A 21687-nucleotide genomic window follows, 5' to 3' on the forward strand; every position below is an offset into this window, starting at 1 on the left:
ATGTAATTAGAATCTGTTACCCTAAAAAAAATTAAGATTCCCAGCACTCCATTCTCCCCCTGTCATTATGTGCTGACGTTATCAGTACATAAATTCTGTGGAGTTTTGTCTCTCACACTCTTGTCTTCCTGTCACAGTTTTGGTGGAGTGACCTTTTTGAGTAGTTAGAAAAACTTAGTCACGTGGTTGTATTTTGTTGGATAATAAACTTTATAAAATATAATACCTGAAGTATTGAACATCAATTTAAATTCTACATTTATGGCAACCATAGAAATGGGGTTTAGAACCTTTAATTCTCCCAGAGTAGATTAGTCTGAAAAGACACCATGTTTCTCCTGATGGGGACTCTCTTCAGTTTCCCTGCTGCTGGCCTGCTACTGCCAATTCTCCTCCTGTTGCTAACTTGCTGGCTGGTCCCAGACTTGCTACTACTGCCTCCTACTGCTCCTGATTGTTGCCTATTTTAGAACACACAAGCTGGGAGTCCTTGGAGCCAATCTCAGAGAAGTTGAGAAAGTATAAATTCCTCTTTCCCTTATAATGCCAACACCTGAGTGCTTGCTTACTGCTTGCCTTGGAAGCCAGGATGTGTTTCTCTTAGGCAATAATTAGCCTCTTAATGGGCTTTTACCAGATGAGACACTTCTACCCTCTTAACTTCCTGTCCACATGGCAGGTGAAAAGCAAGCTACTCCCTGGCGTTTTTTACCCCTGGGAGGAGGGGAAGGAAGGTTACTCTTCTAAACTAGAGATAGGAAGCAGAATTGCAAACATGGCCCATTCTATGAAAGAGCAGTGCATTACCCATCTCAAAGAGCTCCCAGTTTTAGAATCTTTTCTTCCTACTGTTCCTAGGTGTACTGGTCCTTGTAATTAGCTTTAATAATTCTAAAATTCAGGGGAGAAATTCATATTCCTATACCCCCTTGCCATTCTGGTCTGCCCAGTCTCTACAACACATCCAATATGGGATTCCTCAACACAGTGCTCAGTGTGGAATTCTCCTTCACTATGGGAGATCCCAGAGGTGTGACCAAAGGAAACTAGATGGATGATGATACTGTGGAGGGGCAGGAACTTTAAAAAATCTGGAGGTGAAATTTTTTAAGCCTTTTCAGACTCTACTGTTATATGGAATTCTCTGTATCAGAATTGAAAAAAAAAAAAAAGATTCTTGAATTCAGTGCCTCTATCTTGTCACATATATTTGCTGATTGCTTGTTTTAAGATTTTATTTTGTTTGTTAAGTTCTGTTACAATATTTCACTTTAAGCTACTGTGTTTTGGCAAAGAACTATATGTGCTGTTACACTGTCTTTATTTGTACCTCCCCATATTACTGGACTGGAGAAAATATCATTATAAAAGTACCTTTGAGTTGTTTGTAACAAGAGGTAAGGGTCCATTTAGTAGTTTAACTGAAGTGCTATAGCACTATTATAATTCCCACCTCTGCATTTATAAAAATGTAATGGATGAGACATATAAAGACATGCTATATACGGCTGTTACAGTCTCATCCAGGAGGTGGGAAGGTTTTCCTAGGGGGAGTGGCACCTCTGGATGGCTCTCAAGAAGGGAGAATTACCCAGGAAGCTGTTTTCTTAGTGAAAATTATTAATGTATCCTGAGTTGATACTTGTGTTTGTCAATATGCTCCTCAGGGGAGATTATATAAATGTCTAAAATTCTAGTTTTATACAAGTTTTTCTTGTTTGAGAGTAATTTTAGGATAAGAAACTTGCTGCCTCCCAAAATCCAGGAAGTGAACTGCTTGGAGAAGGCACCATAAAGATGCCTGCAAAAATCTCACACTGCACACCAAAAGATCCAGAATGAACTTTGGGATATAGTGAAATTGAACTGTGGGGGGTTGAATGCATTTGTTTTAAATAAACAATTTTGCTTTTTGTCAATGTGCCTAACAATCATTGGTTTTGTTCTCTTTCCCTTTTATCCCCAAATTATTGCAATATTATTTTACATGATCCACTGGGGAGACTAGTCTCCCAAAAGATCTCAGGGGGGACTGTGTAATTAGAATCTGTTACCCTAAAAAAAAAACTACAATTCCCAGCACCCCACTCTCTTCCTGTCCTTACGTGCTGACGTAGACAGGATATAAATTCTGTGGAGTTCCATCTCTCGTGCTCTTGTCTTCCTGTTGCGGCTTTGGTGGAGCGGGCTTTTTGAGCAGGTAGAAAAATTTAGTCACGCGGTTCTATTTTGTTAGATAATAAACTTTATAAAATATAATACTTGAAGTATTGGACATTAATTTAAATACTACACAACAAAGCAGGAGATAGATAGATAGATAAATAAGATAGCTACAAGCAGACATATATCAGGAATGCAAATACAATTAATATTAATAAAATGTGAGGTCACATTAACAATAAAAAAATTTAAATATCCTATAATCTATACAGGAAGGACCTTGAACAAACTACAACCACCATTTATATTTAAAATACTAAAAGCAAATAATTAGGATTTTTCCTTAATATAATCTTTGAAGTATCAATATAAAACCAAAAAGTACCATTATTTTCAACTAAAAAACCAGAAACGTTGATACTAACTATATTTCTTTAAATATCAAAACCATGTTGATAATATAATCAGAAAAAAGAAGGGAACATAGATCAAATTAAGTTGCTATTATTAATTATTGGGGGGGAGGGGGATTGTTTGCTTGTTTTACCAAAAAGTAAATAGCATAGATTTTATGGTTTTATTTGAAATTTCATTTTTAAATTTTCATTCTTTATATTTGTTGCAATCATTATTTTTTTAAACAATTAACTTTTAATTTATTTTTAATAAAAAAACAAGTCACTGAAACAAACCTACCAGCATGAAGGATTCTACCTAGCACATTTTATAAAAATAAAGTTATATTTGCTTTTGAAATTGATAGCAAAAGCTATTTAAATAATTTACTAACAATGTAAATATATTACTTAGCAATATAGTACAGAAAGAAATTTTTAATAAAACATAAATATCTTAAAGAAATTAAGAAATACCTCTAGTTCAACTAGAGCTGCAGTCACTGCGTCTGTTGCTAGGGCACCAGCCTGTAGTTGTTCAATAGCCTGCAGAAAAAGTAGGTAGCAACTTCATTTAAAAAACTGACTTAATGACATCAATAAATTTTCTTAAAACTTAAGATTTGTAGATTGAAGAGCTGGATGGGCCCTCAGAAATCTAGGCTAATTTTCATTTTATAGATGATTAAACTGTAACACTAAGGTCACATGGACAGGTGAAGTTAAGATTCAATCCTAACTCTTGACTCCTATGCCAATGCACTTTCCATTATATCATACTGAACATGAAGTTGAATAAGTATAAATTGAAACAATATGAAATCATAAAATAATGTGATTTTCCTATCTCATACTTGGTGACTCAATTTAAATTTAAAAAAAAAAAACATTTATATCCCTAAAATTTGTACGTGAAAATTAAGTCAGAACTTTTTATTGCTACAAGATCTTCAGATAATAAAGAACATTTTAATGAGATATAGCTACTTTTAAAATGTAAGCATGGTATGTTATAAAAATAAGAATTATAATAAATGTGTCTCTAACCAAGGGCATTAACAATTTTTCAACTGAACTTAGGTGTAAAATAAAGGGGTTGGATTAGAGTATCCTGTAAGGTCCTCTCCAGCTATAAAATTCTACAGTTCTATATTTCTCTAAAAGTGAACATAATATATAGATTATAATATTTCTTAAGTATAATTCCCTCAGATAATATGTGACTCAAGATAATAAATACATGCTTGAATTTGAGACATGAGTTAAAAAGTAAAAGATAGTTTTAGTAGCATTACAAAAAGTTACAACTCCCCACCTTCATCTTTACCATTTCATATACTCCCTATAAAAAAAAGAATAAAATCAATAGTAATTATTTTATTCAAAATTTACATACTAGATTTCAATCAGAGCAAAAGATATCTGTCTTCAATATGCTATAATGACAATGTCAGTCTCTGTAAATGAGACAAGGCCAAGAAATTAATATTTATTTCATTTAGTATATCTAATTAGCATCATTTGCATAAAAATTATTGGGAAACGTGCTTGTGAAAATAGTATAAAGATCAAAATGAAAACAAATACAATAATTCTTCTAATATGATCCAATAACTCATGTTAAGCATTCAACGATTTACATTTTTTTAAAAAACAGTAAAATCTCAAAAACCATAGGAAAAATTACAACTGAGGAAAGTGAATAGTTAAAACAACTGAATGAGGTTGCTATGGTACAAACTAAGTGATGAGAAACAAAAGGAAAAATACAGAATAATTTCACAAACGTAATCACCTCTTTTAATTCTTTTTTTTTTTTTTTGGGGTAATATCCTTCAGGGGAATACAGAGTAAATGCTTTGGATCTGCTTTCCCTACCACTTTTACAGATTTTCATGTTTTTCCAGACTGTTACAGAAGGATATGTGGGCCTATTAATGTACAAGAGGTGAGGAGGGAGCCTAAAGCAATAAATCAATTCCAAAAACACATACTTTAATCCAGGGGTAAAAGAACCAGGATTTGAAATAAAGTCCCACAAATATGAGCAAAACAACTTTATGGAAGAAACCCAAAATGTTTCATAAAGTCCTAGTAAATTTAATTTCAAGGGAAACAATTTAGCTATATACAAAACAGAAAAGCTTTAAAATAGAAAATCTGTTCATACCTTTTGGCAAGCTCTTTTGCACACATGTTTATATTCTTTAGCTTTGGATTCAGAGTGATAACCTGCACCTATAGGAAAGAATATTGAGCAATATTCCATCATTAAAGTATCAAACAGTTCAAATTGTATAAACGGTGCTTTCAAAATTAATTATCTCTCTAAGACCTTCCAGTAATAATTACAGAAAAATAAGCATAAACAATGTCTTGAATATTATATTATATTCATATCTCTCTAGAGAGGAATCAGCATAGCAGATAGTTCTGGCCTTTGAATCAGGAAGACTTAAAATCAAGACCCACCTCTGACATACCAGCTGCTTAACCCAGTCAAATAACTTAAATTCTCAGGGCCCAAGACAATTCTCTAAACCTGTAAGCTGCAGACAAATGACAAGTTTGTGGAGGAAACTTGCCCCTTACCAGGTGTTTGCTAAGCCAATTAAATCAAAGATACAACTCCTCACCTATACTAAGATTTACAAAGTACTTTCCTACAAACAGCTCTGAGAAAATAGAAGTATATCAAGCTCATTTTATAAATGAAGAAACTAGGCTCAGAAAAACAAAGAACTCACATAATCAGATGTCAGATCTAGAGTCTCAACCTAAGTCACCTAACTCCAAATCCAGTCTTCCTTCCACCAAGTCACCTCCCCAGTACTTTCAGTGTACCAGGATACAACCGCAAATCAAATCATGTCAATAGCCATTATTAAGTGCCCAATATGTGTAAAGTATTGTGCTAGGGGCTGGAATTTTTTAAAAAATTATATAGTTCATGCTCAAAGGGCTATAAAAGAATGCCTGCCCTTTGATCCAGCCATACCATTGTTGGGTTTGTACCCCAAAGAGATCATAGATAAACAGATTTGTACAAAAATATTTATAGCTTTTTGTGGTAGCAAAAAACTGGAAAATATGGGTATGCCCTTCAATTGGGGAATGGCTGAACAAACTGTGGTATATGCTGGTGATGGAATACTATTGTGCTCAAAGGAATAATAACCTGGAGTAATTCCATGTGAACTGGAATGACCTCCAGGAATTGATGCAGAATGAAAGGAGCTGAGCCAGAAGAACATTGTACACAGAGACCAATACACTGTGGTAAAATAGAATGTAATGGACCTCTGTACTAGCAGCAATGCAATGACCCAGGACAATTCTGAGGGATTTATGGAAAAGAATGCTACCCACATTCAGAGGAAGAACTACAGGAGTGGAAACACAGAAGAAAAATAATTGTTTGAACACATGAGTTAATGGAGACATGATTGGGGATGTAGACCTGAAAAGACCACTCCAATGCAACTATCAATAATATGGAAGTGGGTGTTGATAGATGACACATATTAAGACCAGTGGAAATGCGCATCAGAGAGAGGATATGTTTGAGGAGGAGAAGGGGAAAGTAAAAGCATGAATCATGTAACCATGTTAACTTTTCTAAAAAATGAATATTAATAAATGTTAAAAAAAATTATATAGTTCTAAGTTTCAAGCAGCTTACTGTCTAACAGCTGAGGGAAAGATAGGTACAATATATACACAATACATTTAGTACAAATACAATGTAAAGTGTGACTGGGACAAAGACAAAATCTAACATATTCAAGGTAAATTTGAGAAAGGAGAGAATAATTTCACCCTGGTGAGGACAAGGTAGGATAAAGGAAGACCTAATGGATATTAGAGAAAAAAATTCAGCCAAGAAGGGGCTGAAGAGGAATTATATTCCAAGGCAATGAGAATAGGCTTCACAACACATGGGTCAGGAAAAAGCAGTACTAGACCAAAGAATGAAAATAGTCCATTCTGGCTGGAACACATTATATTTATGAAGGGGAGTAATGTGAAATGAGGCTGAAATATTCAGAAACAAGGAAGTTCACTTTTTTTTCTTACTATATAAACCAATGAAGATTTCTGAATAGGACTAAAATGGTTAGACTTATACATTAGAAAGATTATTTTGAAAAGTTGTGAAGGATGGTGTAGTGAGGAGAGTCTAGAGACAGGGGGACTATTTAAGGCTAAAAGTAATCTACATAAGATATGAGAAAAACTTGAACTAGATTAAAGATAAAAAGAGGTAGGAAAGGGTAGAATAAAGGCAATAAGAAAATTAAGCAATTGATGAGATATGATGGGCAAAGCAAAAGTAAGTCTGAGGTAACCCACAGGTTTAAAATATGTATAACTAGGAGTATGGCAGTGTCAACAGAAAGAGGAAAGTCAAAAGGAGAACTCGGTTTAGAGTTAAGATAATGAGTTCGGGTCTATATAAAATTAAGATTAAGATGCCAGGAAAATATCTATGTGAGGATGTCAAAACACAATTAAAAATCTAGGAACAGAGATTAAGAGATGGCAGTTAGAAATGTGACATGATAATCTGACCCTTTGCATCAAAAGACAAGAATGCAGGAAAAGAAGAGAAGACTTTGAGGTAGCTGGGGGTCTCAGCAAATAAAAAGCCAGGCCTAGAGTGGGGAAGTCCAGGGTTCAAATCTAGCCTCAGATACTTTCTAGCAGTGTGACCCTCCTGGGCAAGTCACTTAACCCCAACTGCCTAGCCCTTATGGATCTTCTGCCTTGGAACTGATAGTATCAATTTTAAGATTAAAAATATGAACAAAAAAAAAATAGGGGGTTATGAGAGGGTCAGCGATACAAAATTTTCCTTTTCTGCTTTTACTGTATCCCATAGTTTTCCTATGGCATCTCATTATCATTATCATTATTGTTATTGTTTTCTTTAATAAAACTATTTATTAAAAGTTAAAAAAAAATATGAACAAAAAAGAGAAGCCCCTAGAGCAATGACGGTGCCAGCCCAGCTCTCACCCCATCCCTGAGACCAACTGCCTTGCCTGTTCCCTCCAAAGACTTTGTGCTGTGCTCCTCCCCCCACCAAGTGCCAGGCGTGCCCTGCCCTCTCCTTTACCCCAACACAAGGGAGGGAGAAAGCACTCCCAATGGACTGCTGGGCAGAGAGGTGGTGATGTAAGGAATGTCCTCAGCAAGTGTAGAGAGGGAGAGAGGAGTGGCTCCAGTGCTCCTCTCCCCTCCAGCTCTGCCACCTGTGAGCCTCCTACCTTACCTGTGAACTCACATTGGCTGCTGGGCAGAAGGGTGGGGAAGCACAGTGGAGAGGGCGTGTGTAACAGCTCCAGCTAAGTCCTTCTGCCTTTCTAGTAAGGAACTGGGAGGAGGGCTATGTGCCCACACAGAGTGCTAGGTGTGCCATCTTTGGCACTTGTACCATAGGTTCACCATCACTGCCCTAGATCCTTGAAGAACAATAAAACCGAAAACTCAGATGGAACACTATGAAACAGTTAAGGAAATTAAGGAAGATCAGACAGTTAAGCATACCAGTAGAGAGGAATGTTGTGAAAATCAAAATAAGAGAAAAGCATATGAAAGAAGATGAACAGTATTGATGCAAAAAAAAGTCCAAGCTGGACCAAAACTGAGACAAGGATATGTATTAGATTTACAATTAAGAGTTCATAATGGAAAACTTTTGAAAGAGCAGTTAAGAGTAAAAAGGTGGAGTCAGAAGTCAGATTTTAGAGTTGAGAACTGATTGGATTCTGGAAAAGTAGAGGTAGGGATTACAGATTATATTTTCCAGAATTTGGCAGCAGAAGAGAGATATAATTTGAGAGCCTTATGGGACTGCAGGATTAAAGACAAGCTATTTTAGGAGATGACAGGGCCAAGTATTCTGAACAGTGTAGTACAGTGGATAGTCTATTGGGCTTGGAATTAGGAAAAATCTGTCAAATTCTGACTTTGACTAATATGCACCTAGGACTATACTTTTTAATATCTCTCAGCTCAGGTTCCTCATCTCTGTAAAGAAATCTGTAGTCACTACCATAAAGCTGAAATGGAATAATATATGTAAAGTATTGAGGGAAGGGAATTCATCTCCCCATTATGTCGCTTTATTTCACCTCATCAACCAGGGACTTGAAGATCCTTTACCATTGAGATGTGCAAGTATAGAGAAACTCTCAGAGAAAGAAAGTTGAAACCAATGAGAGGAGAAACTGATTCTACAGCAACACCCCCTCTGGGTGGTGCCAGGCAAATTAAGGAACTATGATCGGTTCCTAAGATGTGACATGGGATAGCTAGTGGGTGAAGAAAATTGCTTATAAGGTGAGATCATTCTCAGGCTCTTGTGGCTGGAGCTTGGAACCTGAAGGAACCCCTGTCAGTGATGAGCTTCAATTCATCAATCAGCAAACAAGGGTATTAAGCTAAGCAACTCTTTGCCTCTTTTATACATTTCCCTCTCTTTACTATCACTACTGTAAAAATAATATTAGGTGAGCAATGGAAGGTGCAAGGAATATGCTAAAGAGACTCTTGTTTATGAAAAATAAACTATTTAAATATATGTAAAGGAAAAAGGATTTTCTAATTCTAAGGGATTCTAATTCTTCCCAAATAAACTCTCAGGTCCCACAAGGAACTGATTCTCTTGTGATTCACAGGATATGCTAATCCTCCCTGATCTAACTAACCAAATTTATATTAGTCTAAATAAACCTAACCACTTAACTCTTAACTTCGCCTTTAAGTTACAAAGATAACCAAGGCTAGCTGGTTGAGTCTCCACAAGAATCAGGTTTGGACTCTGAGCCTTAACAGTCTCAGAGTCCAAAGTTTGGACTCCAAACCAAAGACCGGGTTTTATTTGTTCTTTTCACACTTTAACCAATCTATAGACAGTAACGGATAAATGAATAGTGCTTCCCAAGCTGAAAAGAAAACACTCCCCTCCTTCAGGTCTTTCACTCAGAGAGAGAGAGAGAGAGAGAGAGAGAGAGAGAGAGAGAGGCAAAGATGTTACCTTCTCCAGCTCTGAGAGAGAAAGAAGCTGCCTGTGGCTCTGTTGACTGCCAGAAGCCGCCTCCTGGAATGCCACACTCAGCCAGTGAAACTGTCAGAATAACGGTTATAACTGCCACCAGTTGAAATTAACACTCTCTCTCCACTCTACCTGAAACCCCAATTCTTCCTCAAGCCAGCTTCTCTACTTCTTATCTTTATACTAATAAAACAATATTTATTTTCTAAAATCATCCTTATACCATTTTAAAATAATAAAGCTTCTAAAGCTACTAGCAGCCTCATAATTTAATTTGAACTATTACAGTACTTTTGTAAATTTTAAAGTGTTATGAATGCCAGCTATCATTATTTCATTGAAGAAAAATCTAATCTATCAAACTCAAGATTATTAGTTGGTAGTTGCTAAGGTGCTTCTGAAAGAAAGCAGAGTTCATTAATATGGGCATTGAGAGAGCTCAAAGTCTCTTCACAAGTTTATCACCTATCCCAAAGGCAGAGAAGCAATTCAACTTAAACTTAGAAGCTCAGGTAAGAACTTTTCCTGCTATCAGAAAAGCAATGCTGGACAATAGAAAGAACTTTGGACTTAGTGTCATGAGACCTAGGTTTAACTTTTAACAAGCATTTGAACTTCTAAATTTTAATTAGCATTTAACTTTGCTGAGCCTCAGTAAGCATCTGTAAATGAGGAATACTTCTATTTCTATTATATAAGAAATCACAGGGTTGTTGTAAAGAAAGCATTTTGTAAACTATGAGGTACTTATAAAAAGGTGGGCTATTAATTACCTTAGTATATTTACCATTCCCATAAAAAAAGGTTCTCCCTCCTTAATAAAAACTTTGTTCCAGAGATTACTTAATTAATTCTCAAAAACTATGAACAGTTTATTTTTATTTCTCTTTGATAAAGGGCATTTAAGAACATTTTCCTACTTAGGTACAAGGGGAAAACCAACCATATTCTAGCCCAGTTATACCTCAAAATGACATTTCATTAACAATAAATAATGTTCAGTCAAGTCCAACTCTTTGTGACCCTATGGATCATAGCATGGAGGCCTTCCATCTCCTCTATCTCTCAAAGTCAAAGTCTCAAAGTCCAAGTTCATGTTCATTGTTTCCATTACATTATCTATCCATCTCATCCTCTGTCATCAATCTTTCCCAACATCAGGGGCTTTTCCAATGAGTCCTGTCTTCTCATCATGTGGTCAAAAGATTTAAGCTTCTGTTTCAGAATTTGACATTCCAGTAAATAGTCTGAATTAATTTCTTTAAATATTGACTGATTTGATCTCCCTGCTGTCCAAAAGACTCTCAAAAGTATTCTCCAGCAACATAGTTCAGAACTATCAATTCTGCCCTGCTCAAATTTCTTAATAGTACAACTTTCATAGTCATATATTGTTACTGGAAAAGCCAAAACTTTAACTATATGGACTTTTATCAGCAAATTGTTTCTACTTTTAAGTATGTTTTCCAAATGTGCCATAGCTTTCCTTCCAAGTAGCAAGCATCTTTTAAATTCATAGTTGTAGTAGCCATCTGCAGTGATCTTTGAGTTCGAGAATATAAAATCTGATTCTGATTCCATTTCTTCTTCCTCTATTTTCCAGGAAATGATGGGACCAAGATGCCAAGATCTTAGGTTTTTTGTTTTATTTTGGTTTTTTATGTTAAGCTTCAAGCCAACTTCACACTTTACTCATTCACCTTTATCAAAAGGCTCCTTAATTCTTCTTCACTTTCTACAAGTAAGAGGAGGAGCATCTGCATATCTGAGATTGTTGGTATTGCTCCCAGCAACTTTAATTTCAGCTTTTGATTCATCCAACCTGACATTTCACATGATATATTCCACATATTAGTTAAATCAATAAGGCAACAACGTACAACCTTTTCCAACCTTAAACCAATCAGTTATTCCATATTTGGTTCTAACTGTTATTTCTTGACTTGCCTGCAAATTCCTCAGGAGACAAGTAAGATAATCTGGTACTTTCATCTCTTTGAAGACTTGCCACATTTTGTTGTGATCCACATAAAGGCTTTAGTGTGGTCAATGAATTAAAAGTAAATGTTATTCTGGAACTCCCTTGCTTCTCCCATAATCTAGCAAATTTTGGCAATTTGGTATCTAATTCCTCTGCCACTGGAAAAAAACTAGCCTACATTTCTGATAATTCACAGTTCACATACATACTGCTGAAGCCCGGCTTATATCTCAAGTGAAATGTGCATTTGCTTAGTGTTATAAGGAAGAGGATTTTAGCATGTCAGGTCTACAAGGGAGAGTGGCAGAAGGATAAAGATTCTGAAATGTTGGAAAGAAGTGGGTTCAGACAGTTACCTGGAGGGTGAGCTATTTTTTCTGGCTTGAACTGGAGACAACTGGCTGCTTTCCTTGGTGTCTGTACTACTTTAATCTCCCATCCTACCTGCTTACCTGCTACTTGCTGTGATCTACTGAGTTCCTGGTGTGATCCTGAGTCTTTTGGACCAGCTGTCTGTAAGATCAGGTCTGGGTCCCTCATGGATCCAAGATCTTTTCCCACGGCCCAGATACCTGCTATAGACCACTTCATCTATTACCATCAAAATAGGGATTTGGTTTAGTGCAGTCTTAGCTAGAGTAGGGCTGTGGATCTTTTAGATCAGAGAGGCTAGGCTCAGAGTAGAAAATTACTTTGAAGACTTTCCACGAGGGAACAATTTTAGGCTAGGGGGAGGTTTAGGTAGTTAATTAGTTTAGTTATTAATTAGTTTAGTTTTATTAGTTTAGGTTATCCAAATTCCCTTTCCACCTTTTCTTATTATAATAAATCCAACATCTAACCCTTATTATAGAGTGGTCTGTGTGTTACCTCAGAACAGGCTCAGCCTGACTGGGTCTTATCAGTCTATCAACCCACAGTCACCCTATTAACACTGATTCTGTTAGCCTTCCCAAACCTGTTAAGTCTTCTGATACTGGCCTATATTAATCATCTAGTCCCATCCCCTAAAATCACCCTCTTACATTAGTAATTTGAATAATCTTTGGCTTGCCAACTTCTTTAGAATTGGACCATAAACTGATCTTACCCAATTCAGTGACAGTTGATGATATAAGGAGCTGTATAATTAGAAAATCTTGAACCCCTGAACTACATTACTTAGAATCCTTTTCCTTTCATCCATGTTGCATCTTCACATGTTGTTTATAAGTTTGTGTAAGCCTGCCCTCTTTCTCTCTTTTCCTCTGTCCATGGCTGGGAAAACTGGCTTTAGTCAGGTTTTTACTTTTGTCTTTTTATTTTCTTTTACTTCAAGTTATTATTAATAAAGTTTATAAAATATACTTGGAGATATTGTATATTAATTTTTAATCTCACAGAGCACAGTACTCTGAGAGCATCATCTTTTAGTATCTTAAATAGCTCAATTGTAATTCCATCGCCTCCACTAGTTTTACTGATAGTAATAAAGACCCAGATGACTTAATTCTCTGTCTGGCTCTAGACAAATGGGCATTCTATCTACTACACCACATAGCTAACCCATTAAAAGATGAGTCTGCCCCAAACATCTTCCAATTGACTTTTCACGTAGGGACAAATTGTCCTACACTGCATAGTCTAATATCCTTCTGTTATGCCTTAACAAAATTCATCTACTTTCATTAATAACTGACTGGAAATAATCATCTAACTTAATCACATTTACCAACATTTAGGCTTTAATATCCTGATTCCTGTGATCAGGGATTATTTAGGGTACACATCCTGAGGCATCAGTAATTTCATGTTTGTGATGCAATGTCAGATAGTGCAGTTGTCATTATCCCTTAATCCATGATTTGGCTAGTTAGGGGAAAAAAGTATAGATTCAAGGGAAGGGAAGGTCTGATCTAATCCTACAGTCCAGACCTTACTAAATAAAAGAGGGTCACCTTTCTGAGATATCTCCCCAAATGGCACACTTCTGCCTTACTTGTCTCCGTTACTGCCATCCATTGAGGTTGTTGCCTCACTCAAGATTTAGCCTTCTTGAAGTCCCTTGGTAGTTCCCAAACTCTCTTACACTGAAAAAACAAATATACAACCACTCTAAAATCAAAGCACTATATGATATCAAGTATAAAAAAAAAATTAAAAATCAAATCAAAGCACTAGAAGTAGTTCACACATAAATCTCTTCTCACTAGGGTATCTTTTGTCAAATTCTTTAAATCAAGTTAATCCATACATAGTCTACATGCTAGATTAGGTAACACATAAAACTAAGGTCCCTTCTACCTCAGCTTATGATCCTTTGAAAAACCAGTAAAAGGTCCTATTTCCAAACCATGCTTCCCCATCATCTTTGATTTTTAAGACCATCAAACCCAATCTAAAGACTGCCAAAATAAGCTATCAAACAAAAGAGCCAGATGACAACAAAGACATGTCTTTTATTCTTTTCTGCAATATCACATATATGTAACTATGAATTTAGTAAAGAAGAAGTAGTCAACACAATTATGAACTTTCAAATCACAATATACAAACACACAATATAAAATATCATTACTAAGCTAGAATATTGGATAGCATCTTTCAAAGGCTTCAGACTTTGTCTCCATGTGGAAGTCTAACTGATTATTATATAAGTAATATATATCTTTGAGTGCTCATAAGCACCCAGGGTGATACAAGGAAGACTGTGCTTTTATTCACTTTTATTCCTCACTTAAAAACATTAGATGGCCTTAATTAAATATTCGATTCCACCAGGGGTTAACTATCCTGGGTCCTAGTTAGGCTATGTGGCAATCCCAATAAGTTACCATGTATTAGAAGCACTAATTCCCCAAATCCAGGCACCAGCAAAGAATAACAACCAATTCATAGTTAATTTGCCCAGGAAATAAAGCTAGGATTTTTACATTGCTTCAGGCTAATATACCTCTGTAGTCTATATTTCTTCTGTATGCTTCAAAATCACTTCAAAACAACAGAAGTGAAAATATAATACAGTGAAAAGAAAACAACTAAGAATTAAGAGAACTGGTTCTAATTTAGGTTCTAGTATCAACTAGCTATATAATTTTGGATAGTTCATTTCAGTGGGTTTCTACTTTCCTCTTCTATAAAACAAAGGAACTAATCTAGATGATTTTGGAAATCCCTTCTTTCTAGCTTGATTTTTTTGTCTCACTAAGATTAAAGAATTTTTCCTGAGTATGAAAAAACTCTGTTTTCTATAGATTTGACTCATAAAATATCCTAAATTAAATATTTCAAAAATTCACCATCCCATATTTCTTTCAAATTTTTTTTTCAGAAGCTCTCACCACCATATGTAAAATTAATTTCTTAAGTTTACTTCCAAACATGTCATAATTCAACATTATAAACATCTTCCAAACTCTTCTCATGTCTTACCTGCATGCACCAACACAAATCCTACACGCTTCTCTTTATGGGGTAATTTTGTTTCATGCTCTTTGGCTGTTACCTTAACAGCCATAACCTGAGATGATTTGGAAGGCAGACCTTCTGCTGAACTCATCCCCTTCTCCATGATCATTCTCCACAATTACCATCTTCTATTGAAAACATTGCATATTTCCAGTGAAAAGTAAATTCAGAAGAGGAATCACCCTAAAGGAAAACCAACACAGATGTTACATATTTCCACCACCAAAGATATTACTATTATAAACTCATGATAATTTTGTACAAAAGATAATTTTGTACAAAAATCTGTTTTAGAATTAGAATTGTTATTTACCTATTTATATTTGCTAGCATCTAAAAAGAAAAAAGAAAATCAAGCATGAATCTTATCACCCAAAAATTTTTTATCTTAAAATACTGTAGATTTTTCACCCACTATATTATATTGCCCTCTATTCTATCAAATTTAACTTTAATATCACTTTCTCTTGGCTTTTACATAGAAGAAAGAATAGGAAAATATGGACTAATAATAATGTTTCTTCTGTCACCTTTTTTTTTTACCCAATATTTTTCTATACCTTGATTTTTATATCTACATCTCTTGCATATATCTTCGATCTCACTACTCATATAATTAGTACTCTGGTTTAGATCCCCAACACCATTTGCCAGATCTGTTGTAATAACTTACTAACAGGTCTGTGAAGTCTCAAGTATCTCCACAATCAAACCCATTCTCCACAGTTGGCAATTTGATTTTCCTAAAGTTTAGGTTACCCATGTTACCCTTTGACTCAATCAACTTCAGTGACTATTATCTTTAAAATAAAATTAATTCCTCTGGCATTTAAAGCTCTTCATAAGCTAAACCTTTTTTGCTTTTCTAGACTTTTTACATATTCTTAACCCCACTTTTTTTCTCATTACTGTTATTTCTACCTCCCTTATAATCACATCCAAAACTGGGACTTTAGAGTCCAAATATGATATTCTATTATCTATGATGGAAAAAAGTCATAATGATTTTTACAAATTTTTCCATTTTTCTTGTTTATTGTTGTTTTCATCCTTAAATGTCTATGGTTTGATTTTCTTTAAATGGATGTCATGCTAACTTTTTTCTTTTATGGAGGGTACAAGAAGAGAAGCAGGTTTTTGCAAATGATATTCAATAATTTTCACAATTAAGTGAAAGATATACAGAAAAGAAGATCCCACATGCTTATAGTCTGCTTGTTATGAAAAAAATGTAGTTAAGAAAGACAAAATGCCACCTGGCAAGATTATTTTCTTTTTTTAATTTTTTTAAATAAACCCTTACCTTCTATCTTGTAATCAACACTAAGTATCAGTTCCAAGGCAAAAGAACTGTATGGTTAAGGAAATGGGAGATTAAGTGACTTGCCCCAGGTCACAGAACAAGAAGTCTCTGAGGCCAGATTTGAATCCAGACCTGCCAATTCTAGGCCTGGCTTTCTATCCACTGAGCCACCTAGGTGTTCCATAGGATCATTTTCAAAAAGGAAGCCATCATTTATATATCAAAATCATTCAAGATTACGTGAAAGAAAAAAATTTTAAACTGTGTTTAATGTTTTTTTAATCATAAATATCAAATGAGGCCCAAAAGTATATATCTGAGGTATATGTACTTATGCACTAAGTCAATGGACTGGTCATCCAAATGCTATTTAACTCCAGAAACCAAGCATTTTATTTTGTTTTCCCTATGTATATTGTTTGAATGCTCTCTTTTCAGCAATCATGGACCACATTAAAGAAATCCTCTAACATTCTGGGGCTTGATACAATGAGCACAATGTTACCTACAAACAGATGCATCTTTTGGATGGAGAACTTTGCCATCAAATTGCAGATTGTGAGCTCCCTGAAGGCAGGGTCTGTTTTTTAACTTTCTCACAGTAACTGCTATCTGGCCCTTAATAAATGCTTGTTGACTTAGCTGAATTAACTCTACAAATGATGCATTTGGCAAGCATACATCTCCCTAAACTTCTTTTGATATTAATACTCTCAGTATCATTTAATAATTATTTCCTAGTTTTGTTTAGTAAGGAATCTTGTATCATTTGACATATTCATAAGAGATTCTCTTTGGAGTTTAAGCCTGTATTCACTTATACCAAATTAAATGTTTGGTAACAATCAACAACAAACACTGGAATCGTGAATTCCATATATTTTTAGTCAATTGTGTGACTGACTATAGCGCACATCTAATGATCTCTGTCTTTACACGGTACCTTTCCTGCACTCAAACCAAAGCAGGAGGAAGGCACATTGGGGAAAAGTTAACTCAGAGTGGAAAAGTATAACAACAGTCCTGATCCAGAGACTCTGGAGTGCTCAATACTGTCCTGAGATTCCATAGAGGGCTGTAAAGCTCTAATGTTCTGTACCTCAAAGATAAAAGGGGACAAAACTTGGGAAATGAGTCAATCTAAAAACTTGGGGACCAAGAAAAAGACCAACTGGGGTCAATCATTCAAACCAAAAAATACAATAGAGCCTGACCATGAAGAAGGCTCCAATTTAGGAATTTAAACTGGAGAGATGAGCAAATCAAAGATAATAATATTTGGTATAAAGAATTATTAGAAAGCTAAGAATTCCTAAGATAAGCTGTGTAACTGAAAAAGGTATCTTAAAGGAAAAATGAATTTTCCATAAGAATTATATTAATATTTAGATAAAGCAAAGGATAAAAAATGAAATAAAAGCTGTAAAGAAAATAATTGTAAGGAGAAAAAAATAGCTTAGAAGAATAATAAACTTTGCCCAAGCAGCAGACTCTCCCCCCAAAGAAGAAGAAATCAAACAGAAATCAACACCACCACAAGACAATAAAAAGTCAGAAAAAAAATCAAAAGACTAGAAAATAGCATATAAGAGATCTGATATCAAAAATAGCTGACATGATGGCTGGGGGCTGCGAGGTGGCTCAGTAAACTGAGAGCCAGGCCTAGAGACAGAAGTCCTAAGTTCAAATCTGGCCTCAGATACTTCCTAGCTATGTGACCGTGGACAAGTCACTTAACCCCAATTGCCTAGCCCTTACTTTCCGCCTTAGAATCAAAAATCAATAATGATTCCAAGGCGGAAAGTAAGGGTTTAAAAAAAAATAGCTGACATGGAAAATAAGCCAACAAAAGAATTTAAGAATCCATTAATTTGAAAAATATATGAAATTTTTTTAAAGCCTGGACACTATATTTCATGAAATCATAAAATGAAAATTGCCAAGGTATAATAGAACTGATGGGTAAAATGAAGACAGAATACAAGCACAAAAGAAAAGTCTCAGAAATACCATGGTCAAAACACAAAACTCTCATTAAAAAGAAAAAATACTGCAAGCATCCAGAAAACAGCAAAAATGCCAAGAAACCAGTCAGGATCACACAAGATACACACATGTGGTTGAACAAATTATGGTATATGCATGTAATGGAATATAATTATTCTGTGAGAAAGTATCAAAGACACAATTTTAGAGAATTCTGGGTACTATAAACCTTAACAAAGTGAAGTGGATAGAGCCAGATGACAATTTATTCAAAGACAGCAACAGTGAAAGGAAAAACAACTTTGAAATACTTAAGAACTATAAACAATGAAAGGACCAACCATATCTTTAGAGGACCTAAATGTTATTCATTCTATTAAAAGAGAGATAATGGAGACAAACTGCAGACAGATATATATTTTTAAACATGACCACTGTGTGGGTTGTTGGCTATGCTCGATAGAGGGGGATTTTTTTCTTCCTTTCTTCTTCTCAGGTTTTAATTGAGAAGGAAATTTGGGGAGTAAAGTAAAAGTAAAGAAAAGAGGGTCTTGTAACATTTTTTAAATGAATGAGAGAGAACAGAAAAAAAGTTCAGAAAAAAATACAGATAAGCAGGACAGTTGTGAATGTAATGGGTGAAACTTACTATATCTTTTTTTTTTAAGTAAGTGATAATAATTGGTGGTTCATTGCTTCATATAGTATTTTCTGTATTCTGTGTGTATTGAAATATGTGTGTGTGTGTAAGTTCTGAAAAAAAAGGGGAAAAAAAAATCTGTGCTTTCAAAGTTGTGGCACATGGATTCCTAAATATGTAGTTCTCGTCCAGTCATTCTCTTTGTTCAGCCATTCTCCTCCTATGTGCCATGTATTAGGGTTAAAATAAGGTAGGTCCTTATGATTAAAATAATTATAGACAAGCTGATATAAATTCCATTTTATGTATAGGTATTGTCTTCATGCTGATTTCATTTATAAAGGCTTCTTGGGAACATATGGCTCGGTTAATTCTCATACTCTGTTTTCTTTCAAATCAGTTATGCACCCACTGCTATTCACTATATTTGATGACACTGCACACAGAATTTTGACATTTGCCTGTTTTGTGAAGGAACTAGTATTCCCAAACATTGTTTCACTTAGCCAATATTCCTCCGCTCTGCAAGATCAGATATTTGCTGCCTAACAGTTTCTGGAATCTTCTGGTCTACTCTGTTGTGATAATTTTTAAATCAATTCAATTTTTACATATAATTATACTAATCAGGATTTGTATTTTTGCCCTTCCCATTACCCATTTCCCTTTTTTTGAACACTATTCATTTAAATAGGCTAAAATTATTATACTTGCTTGAAGCATCATTTTCTGATCTTTAGCCTTTATTTTAATTTGAGGTTTTTTGACATTAATGATAATCAATCAATGGTCTGAAAGCACACAGACACTTAAATTCCTATTATGATTCCTAGAGTGGCAACCAGTCCCTTCCTGTCTGTTCAGATAGACTCAATTTCATTGTTTCTATTCCATTTTCTGTTCTTCATATCATTCACTTCCAAATTTTCTTCTGAAAGAAACTATTCATAATATAATGGTGTGAAGCTTCTGAGTAGTCATCATTTCTTTGGTCTCTTCTATTTCTACACCCATTTTTTAAAATTATTCTCCCTAATGTACACTTTTCCACTTAATTCACTGAATATCAAAAGTGCAGGGGCAGCTGGGTAGCTCAATAGATTGACAGTCAGGCCTAGAGACGGGAAGTCGTTCAAATCCGGCCTCAGACACTTCCCAGCTGTGTGACCCTGGGCAAGTCACTTGACCCCCATTGCCCACCCTTACCACTCTTCTGCCTTGGAACCAATACACAGTATTGATTTCAAGATGGAAGGTAAGGGTTAAAAAAAAAAAAGTGCATACTGACTTTGGAGGTTTCTTTTGAGTTCTTCATGAAATTTCTCTTCATTGTCATTTGAAAAAAATGCTAGGCTTCATAAGCTGCAATTCAGAAGGTAAATTCTATTTCCCACTTTCAACAGAGGCCAGAATGTGGTAAAAAAGAATTGAAAAGGAGAAAGACTTGAGATGAATAAGAAGAAAATTGTGAAAGTAATTTGAAGGGAGCTAGAACTGAGAAGAAGGCCAGAGATTGAATGTTAGAAAGCAAAATGTAGAAAGAACTTGAGGAAAATTTGAAGGAGAATGATTTAATATGAAGGATTCAGTTTGACAGAAGGATATGAAGAAGAAAGAATAGGTGACCTGAGAAGGGGAAAAAAAATTCATTTACAGGCAAAGGAAACCATGTCTAACATACTTGTTCGCATTTAGACCTCAGGGAGTTTCCATCTCCAATTTTCATCACCTTAGAACTAACTGAGATTCCCTATCACATATCAATAACTTTGATCTATGGAGTCCCTGCTCTCACTGCAAGATTAAATTCATTCCTAACATCCTACATTGAAAATCTGAACATATTTCCTCATAAAAACATGATCGCAAAGGTTGGCTAGTGTATATAGTAATGTTTTAGGTATTTTATAGCATTCTGTATTTTTCATTTGGGGGAATGAAGGGTAAAGAGATGAGCTAGTGACAGGGTCACAAAAAAAACAAAACAAGATGGTAGAGTGATAAGAAGCAATACAGCAGAGCTCCCCTCTAAAAAACTCCTCTCCAAATAGCTCAAAAAAATACTCTGAACCATAACTGAAGTGGAAATCCAGAAAAACACAGTTATTAGTTCGGCCCAAGTTGGCATAGGGAGACAAAGATGTCTATAGACACTTTTGGGGGGTGGGGGGGATGATGAGCATGCTATAGGAATTGCACTCCAGTGCACAGGGAAAGGCCTTGCACCCAGCCAAGAAAAGACATCAGATTGATCCTAGAGATCTGTGACAGAGACAAATGCCAACTGGAAGTTTTGTCACTCACTACCCAGTTTGGGGTCAAAAATCCAGGATAGACTGAGAAGGGAACCTATGCTAGGAGGTAGAGTTCCCAGTTGGACAGAGTATAGAAAAAGAAAGAAGTTCAGAAGCAATCGGCAGCAAAGGGGCTCAAATACCAATAGGAAAGCAAGATCTCATTTTCAAGCATCTGGCCAATCCTGCAAAGAAATAACCAGAGGAGGAATTCCAGATGAAAGGAGAGCCTACAGTTCTGCCATTCTTGAGTCAATAGATCTTTCCAGCTAGCTGATATGCTCTGAGTTCAACAGTTCTACTGCGGCTCTATCTCAATCCTAGATCAGGAACTTGCAGAGCCCAGACCAGGGGTATAGAAACAAGATTATACTCTGGATCAGACGGTGAAAGCTTGTAGGTTCCCAGTCTTTCCCTG

At 35.4% G+C, this 21687-nt stretch overlaps 1 protein-coding gene across 2 annotated transcripts in view; it reads right to left on the reverse strand.

The window, feature by feature from the left end:
- The window catches only part of TASP1 (taspase 1), a 282501-nt gene extending 267346 nt beyond the window's left edge, over positions 1-15155 (reverse strand). For both annotated transcript variants that reach the window (XM_044663409.1, XM_044663408.1), the window contains exons 1-3: positions 15011-15155; positions 4729-4796; positions 3036-3104 (exon numbers count right to left, since the gene is read on the reverse strand). In XM_044663409.1, coding sequence (XP_044519344.1) covers positions 3036-3104; positions 4729-4796; positions 15011-15155 — 282 coding nt within the window. The remainder of the gene's footprint in view (positions 1-3035; positions 3105-4728; positions 4797-15010) is intronic.
- Between the last annotated feature and the right edge of the window lie 6532 nt (positions 15156-21687).

Source organism: Gracilinanus agilis, chromosome 2 (assembly GCF_016433145.1).
Source record: "Gracilinanus agilis isolate LMUSP501 chromosome 2, AgileGrace, whole genome shotgun sequence".
In the NCBI taxonomy this organism is placed as follows: domain Eukaryota; kingdom Metazoa; phylum Chordata; class Mammalia; order Didelphimorphia; family Didelphidae; genus Gracilinanus; species Gracilinanus agilis.